This window comes from Hipposideros armiger, unplaced genomic scaffold (assembly GCF_001890085.2).
Source record: "Hipposideros armiger isolate ML-2016 unplaced genomic scaffold, ASM189008v1 scaffold_1890, whole genome shotgun sequence".
In the NCBI taxonomy this organism is placed as follows: Eukaryota; Metazoa; Chordata; class Mammalia; order Chiroptera; family Hipposideridae; genus Hipposideros; species Hipposideros armiger.
Window position 1 is genome coordinate 8549 of NW_017733240.1, and position 7620 is coordinate 16168.

The following is a 7620-nucleotide window of genomic DNA, read 5'->3' on the forward strand; positions in this document are numbered from 1 at the left end:
TTAGATTCATTTGCTAAAACTTTATTTAGAAATTTTGCATTTTTCTTTATGAGGGATATGGGTCTGTAGATTTTTTGGTTTTTGTTGGTATCCTAAGTTGTAATGTTCTTGTCAGGTTTTGGTATCAGGGTGATTTAGGACTTGTAGAATAAATTGTACTACATTTTCTCCTCTTTAATTCTTTGAGCCAGATAGAGTGGGAGCTCAATGAATACTCCATGAGTAATGTAAGGGATAGAGAAATGAACTAACATGGGATACATAAAGAGCAGGTCTGGGAAAAAGTTTAATATAAAAAACACATCATCCACTGATGCCAGGCCACTGACAAGAGGCAGCATGATTCACATTCACTGTCTCTGGTCTTCACTCAACATAAGGAGAGAATTTCTGTTCCTGTTTTACAGGTGAGGAGACTGAGAGCTTGTTACTTGTCACAGGTCCTTTGGCTGCATAGAGTTGGTGCAAACCAAGTGCACCATCGGCCTTCTCCCCTCCCCACCTTAGTGCAGTCATGACTCCTGACCCCACATGGATTGTCCAGCTGCCTCATCTGGAAGCCATGCTGTTGTCTGCTGCAAAGCTCTGGAGACTGAGAGAAAGCTCAGTGTCCTGAGAGAGAGTGTGAGGTGTGATTCCCTCTACACACCTGGACAGGAAGGGTGTGGTCACCTGTGGGGTGGGCTCCAGGTTGTCTGTGTCAGAAAGTGATTCTTCTGATCCCAGGGAAACTGGGCAGATCACAATGGGAGTCACTTTTGTCTCCTTTTTCACATAATGCTGTATGTAGGGCCTCAATAACCCTTCAAACTGTTGTGTCAGCATATAAATGAAGGACTGATCATTTACATTGTAGAAGGAGATGGTCCCACCCTCATAGTCTAGGAAGACCCCAACTCGTGTAAGGGGTGTTCTCAGAGAGAGGGTGATTCTACAGGTTTTGAATGTGACATACTCATGTTTCCTATTCAGTCCAAACACCCAGTACCCATTGTTGGGAGACAAATGCACATTTTTCATATTCCTGTTCACGTTGTCCTGGCACACTCCCACATACCACATTACATTGTGTCCCACGTCCACCTCCCAGTAATGTTTTCCTGCCTGGAATCCCTCAGAAGCCACCACACATTTGCTTGCAAATCTCTTGTCCGAGTAGGTCACGTCCTGGCCAATGTTCCTATAGCACACAGCTTTCAGATGATAAATGTAGAGCTGGGGGTGAGCTGTCTCTGGGTCCAGGGTCACCTCCACTGGGGCGTGGTGAGGGAGAGAGAGCATGAGTTACTTGAGGAGGTACCTGGGCTGGATGCAGATGCCACCCCCTCCCCCTGCAGACTGTCTCAGGGTGGGATCAGGTCAGGTCCTAGAGCCAGAGGCTCTGTCAGACACTGTCCCCTGCCCTTTCCTCATCTCCAGTGGGGCCCCAGGCCTCACCAATGCCTGGAGATGCCCAACTGTGAGGTCTTAGCTCCTGTATATCACACCAGCCCTACCACTGTACCTCCACATCAGTGCACTGCTTCATTTTGTGAGACCTTGATTGTCCCTTGTAACCAGCTTGCTCCCATTCTGAGTCCTGCCCAACTTCCCCTCCTTCCCCTCAGTCCATTCCCTTGGCCAGTCACTTGTGCCACCAGTTCCCTGGAGCTTAGCCTCTGACTCCCATCCTGCCTTACTCAGCTCATTGCCCTCCCCCCTCCTAGTTCTGGGCCAAGAAATGAGTCTAGGGCAGCTGCCCCTGTTGAATCCGGGCCTCATAGATTTACAATCTGCAGTCCAGTGTGTCTCAGTGTTCCTGTTTCCCCTTGTCTGTCTCTGGTCGGCTCCCTCTCCTATGCCCACCTGCGGCTCTGTCCCACTGTCACCCCTCATGCATTGGTACCTGCATGTTTCCGGGCCTCTCTCAGTTCTGAAAACAAGCAGACAGAGCAGGAGAGTCAGTGCTCACATGGAGAGCAGTAGGCAGGGAGACAGGAGACCAAGGGAGTTAATCTTTGTTGGTCCACCAGATATTTGCTGGAGGCCATGGGGCTCTCTACAAACACACCTCCCCCAGCATCTGCAGATGGTTTCAGGGTCCCCTTCACAAGCTTGTCTCTTGCTGAGACCCACGGCCTCAGGGTCTCAAGATTCATAAACTAGGGACTTGAAAGGAGTGATAATGGAGGTGGAGGGAATAGCTTCTCTCACCTGCCACTGCATGCTTCCTTCTCCAGTCTGTAAACCAAAAACACAGAAGAGGTTGAAATCACAAAATCGGGGCCCAGGGCAGAGTGTGAGAGGAAAGCCCTACAACACTCTTACCCAGTTCTTGTGTTTCCATGACACAAATGGCAGAATATTCTGGGCTAATACAAGCCTGGAAAGCTTGTCTCCAAGTACCAAGCCAAGCAGGAGGTTGAGGGAGACGCCCCACAGGCTCTTCCCCTTCTGGGTTCACACCCTCAGAGAGCTCATGAAATTTATGGTTCCTCCCCCACAAAATGTACCAATAGGCAAAATGTGCAGATAATTTTAGGGGTTTTCAGGATCCCAATGCCCACCCTAACCCCCGTGTCTGTCTGAGGATTACTTCTTTAGTCAATGGATGGAGTGTTGAACCAGCTGCCCTCATTGGCCTGACCATGCTTCCCGTCCAGTCTGGAGACAAGAGCACACCCAGGTGGCTCTAACTGTGGAACAGGAGGGACCCAGGAGAACTGTGGGGAAGGCTCAGAACATGACAAGACACTTACCCAATTCTGCCTGCATTCTCCCTGAAACAGAAAGAGAATATTCAGTGTTGGACAGAAGAATATGTAATGTATGAACACAGCCCTGGCTCATTGCTCAGAAGGACGAGCTGTGGTGAATGATGGGTCTCTTCTAGAATTCTCTTTTTGTGCCCCCATCCCCACACCCCTATAGTGAACATCTGTATCTTGGGTGAAGGAAGAGATCAAGATTGGTCATGCTGAAGGGAGGGGCTGACATCTGGCATCCTGTGGAGGTGGAGATGGAGGTTATCAGGGAGAAGGGAAGCTGAGATGAGAGAAAACCTTGAGTGAAGTTGGGATCACGGCACACATTCTCAAGGAGCAGTGTCATCTCTAAGGACGAAAAACTAGTTCTTGGGGGGAAAATCTCTTATTGAAACTGAATATTATTTTATCTTGTCTTCACTTCTATTTCTTGTGCTATGAAGTCTTTTCAAGTACATTGAAACTTTTTACTAGAGTCATGTGGTGTTAGAAATGTATATCATCCCTACAGGTAGTGAAAATCATTCTTCTCTAATTCTGTGCCCTCTCTGAGGAAGATGGGCTTGGTGGGGCTGGCATTTCCTAAGGGAGCCCTTTCCAGCCATCCTGGAGTGGGGCGAGGACTGTGGTCTCTGTGGCCCAGGTGATGGTGCCCTGAGCCTGGGCTGAAATAACAGACCCAGGAGGTGTGTGGAGCACCCCTGATCCCAGCCCTGCTGGATGCATGAATAAGTCACGGGCCCCTGCTTCCCTTCCTCACTTACCCTTCAATTTGTAGAAGTAAATTGCCAGACCAATGCTACCAATACACAGGACAAAGAAGAACGCTCCCAGTAAAATAAATCGCATGCGCCAGGATATGGACTGGAAAATCGCCTCTGAAAAACAGTTCCACAGACCCCTCAGTGACTACTGAACAGTAAAAGCAGTTTGATTCTCATTTAAGGGATCATCTCATACCCCAACATTGAAAAGATAGTTTTCTATCATTTCTCCTACATGTTTAAAGTGTTGTGCTTCTTCATAATTCTCGCTCCATCTGGACTTTATGTTTGCATATAAAATGAGGTAGAAGTTCAATTTCATTTTCTTCTAAACAGATAACAACTCTGCTGGCATTTATTTACATGGATTTTCCTTCACATGCTATTACATGCAATGTCACTTGTATTTTATACATCTTCATAAGAGTTTGAAAACATATTATTAGATATATAAAACTTCATTAAAAGACACTAAGAACAATTAAAATAGGCAGAGTGATGTAACTTCTTTCAGGTAACAAGAGGCAATATTTTAAAGATACCATTTATTCCAGAATATAACTCTACTGTCTTAATAGTTTTCTTAGAACTAGACAAGTCGATTCCAACTTTATGTGCATGTACCTGGTGAAAGTGTGTGCTTCAAAATAACGATTGTTGTGGGTGAATTCTTCTAAGGATGTTTATTAGATCAGGACTGTTAACTTGCATATCAAATGTTCTACAATCTTACTATTTTGTCTACTTATTTAATCAGTTTTAGAACTCACAGTATTTCACTTTACCCCTATATTTCTATTCATATTTGCTTTATATGTGTTGAGATATACTATAAGGTGCATATATATTTATATTTCTTATAGTTTTCTAGTGATAAACTTTTTGTGTTCTGAAATAACTATCTTAATAATGCGTTTTTTTCTTAATACTTTTTTCTTTATTTTCTTAAATATTTTATTGGGGAGTTGAGGGAGGGGAACAGTGTTGGGGATTTGGAGAAGGAGAACAGCCAATTTGTTGTACTTCAATCTTAGTTGTGGAGGGCGCAGCTAGCTCAGCTCCAAGTCCAGTCGACATCCGGCCACCCGTTCGCAGCTAGTGGCCACTCAACTCAAGGTGCCATGTTCAATCTTAGTTGCAGGTGAGTATAGCCCACTATCCCATGCAGGAGTCGAACTGGAAACCTTGTTGCTAAGAGCACGCACTCTAACCACTTATCCATCCGGCCGTGCATCAGCAGCTCAGGGCAGCTCAACTCAAGTTTCCGTGTTTAATCTTAGTTGCGGGTTGGAGTAGCCCACCATCCCATGTGGAAGTAGAACAGACAACCTTGTTTTTAGAAGCACGTGCTATCACCAGCTGAACCAACCTGCCACCTGTTGGCAGCTCAGCTCAAGCGCAGCTCACTGACCCATATGGGAATTGAACCAGCGACCCTGTTGCTCAGAGCTTGTGCTTTTAACCAAGTGAGCCACTTGGCCGGCCCAAGACATTTTTCTTGACTCTAATATATCTATAATGGTATTTTTTTGGTTAACGTTTGTCTGTTATGCTTTTTCTATTTTTAAAATGCTTCAGGGAATAGCTCATTGTATTGCAATTTTCTCTAAAAATTGCAGTAGTTGATATTTTAAAATTCCAGTCTGACATTCTTTGTCTTTTAAACCGGCAAATTCACTCCCTTTACATTGATTGGAAAAGGGTCTATATTAATTATCTTATTAGTTGGGTTTACATTAATTATCTATTATTTTTAAATCCTTCCTGAAATTATCCACTTTTGATTTTATTCTGTTTCACAGAATAATGTTATAGTGTTTATTTAGAAGTTATTTTAATGAACTAACTTTTTTTCCCCTCTTGTTTTTCAAGTTAGTGTTCTTAAATTTTGTGTGTGTTGATTTTTGAGGTTGCATCATGAAGATGGTCACATGATGAAGAAAATATTTGATTCTTTGCCTCTGCAGTTGTAAACAATTGTTCCCACCTAATCAAATTTTATTTTATTATCTTTATATCTCATAGACCTTTGACTTTCAAAACTAATCATTAAAACTGGACAATACTACCCAACAACCCTGAGATAAAGGCTTCTGTTTCTCCTCTGGGCTACACCAACATGCACCCTTCTCCTACTCTTCCTCCTCCCCACTCACCTCTTATCCATACCCTCGATTCCACCTCTGGGGTCTGGTCAGAGTACTGGATTGAACATGATGTGATCCCAGCATTTTCTTGGACTATCAGGGAAGTCTCCACATCAAACAGACCCCATCTGTCTGCATTCACCTTTGAGTCTGAGGGCAAATCATGTCCTTGTGGGTCTTTCCACTTCACTGTGGGTTGGTGAAACCAGCCTGAGGACTTGCAGAGTAGCTGGATGCCTCCATTCACATATCCCATGACAGAAACCAGAGGAGCTGAGCCCAATGCTGAGGAGAAGACAGAAAAGTGATAAAATCAAAGATCACATTCCAAGGCCACAGAATTTCTGAGCCAGATTCATAAAGCTCATAGAAATAACACATCCCACATTCCCTCTCTCCCTCATTTTCTCTCACATGCACATACACATTTATAACACTGCTGTAAGCCCTTCCAATGGTCTTTGTTCAGTTAACATGCATTTAACAACTGCTATATACCTGCATATTCCTAAATGCTACATATGATGTGAATAAGACAGAGTTCCTTCTAAAGAAGAACTTTTCAGGAGCTCAGCTGGGAAAAAGAGACACAAACTGTCAGCAGTTATATCAGCTAATTAAAGCAATAATGAGCCCAAATCAAATAGCAATGAAGCCTTTCATCATTTACTGTCCTAGTATATTCACATGATGACTCCTAACTCTTCTATTTCCCCTATTAATTGGCATGCTGGTCTAAGGTCACGTGTATCGGTGCAAAGGTGGGGTTATACAACTATTGGGAGTGCTCTGCACAAAAGACTTCAACAGTTTCATGGACTTAAGGTTGGCAGGAGGGTGAGGGGAAGGGCTAGGTGTGGAAAGTTACAGGGTACTGATTCTGAGTGGGGAAAATGTTTGCAAGTTTTTCCTTCCTCTTTCTGATAAGGAGGCTTTGACAGTGGCACCTGAAGAAGACTCTGCCCCAGGCCTCAAACAGAGAGGCCTAGGAATGACGGCACCTGGGCTAGGAATGCAAATATGTGTAAGAGCATGAACTGGCAGAGGCATGGGAGTCCTTGACTACAACTCCTCTAGGTACTGAAGGCATTGGCTGTGCAGCAAGTCTAGTGTGGGATGGGCAGCTTTTTCTTTTGAGGCCTGTCAAATAAAGACTGTGTAATTGCCTATGGTCAGGTCTTAAAAATCAGTAAGATTTTCACCAGGAACCAGACTCTCAACTCGCCAACTAAAAGGGAGAAAACTTAACAAACATATTTAACTGTGAAAAGTGCAACTATGAAAGTATGGTTAAGGAATGAGGTCAAGGAGAAGGTGATTAACTGTCAGGGGAAGTCATACCTCCCTGGAGGTGACATTTGTACCCTCCTGTGTCAGGTAAATGGGAGTTTCATAGGTGGACAAGTCAGAAAGAGGGAGAAGCATGCCAGACAGAATGTCCGGTACAGAAAGCAAACATGGAAACTCAACTGACAACAGTAGAGCAGGGATCTGAGTGATAAACATAAACATGGTGACTTCCTGCTAAAATTGAACTTCAAATAGGATTCAGGGTCTCATAACATAATAGCCAAAATGTCTAGGTTTCAATTAAAATTTACTCATCATAAAAAGAAACAGAAAAATGTTATCTTACATGATAATAGACAATTGACTCATGCCAACACAGAGGTAAATTAGATTGGAATTAACTGACAAAGACTTTTCAATAGCTATAACAAAAATGCTTCAGCAAATGATTACAATTTCTTGCAAAAAAGAAATAGAATACCTCACCAAACATAGAATTTATTTTTTATTTTTATTTATTTATTTTTTTTTTAATATTTTTTTTATTGGGGAATTGGGGGAATGGGAACAGTGCTGGGGAATTAGGGGAAGGGGAAGAGACAAGTTGCTGTCCTTTTGTTCTTCAGTCTAGTTGTGGAGGACGTTGCTTCACTGGCCCAAGTTGGCACCATCATT

The 7620-nt window shown here is 43.5% G+C and overlaps 1 protein-coding gene across 1 annotated transcript in view; it reads right to left on the reverse strand.

Annotated features, from left to right (window-relative positions):
• Window positions 1–649: 649 nt before the first annotated feature.
• Window positions 650–7620, reverse strand: part of LOC109378346 (butyrophilin-like protein 3) — a gene marked incomplete at its 3' end in the record, with an annotated part of 24242 nt that continues 17271 nt past the window's right edge. Inside the window, exons 3-7 of the mRNA XM_019634761.1 lie at window positions 5665–5940; window positions 2739–2759; window positions 2194–2220; window positions 1886–1912; window positions 650–1253 (exon numbers count right to left, since the gene is read on the reverse strand). Coding sequence (XP_019490306.1) covers window positions 650–1253; window positions 1886–1912; window positions 2194–2220; window positions 2739–2759; window positions 5665–5940 — 955 coding nt within the window. The remainder of the gene's footprint in view (window positions 1254–1885; window positions 1913–2193; window positions 2221–2738; window positions 2760–5664; window positions 5941–7620) is intronic.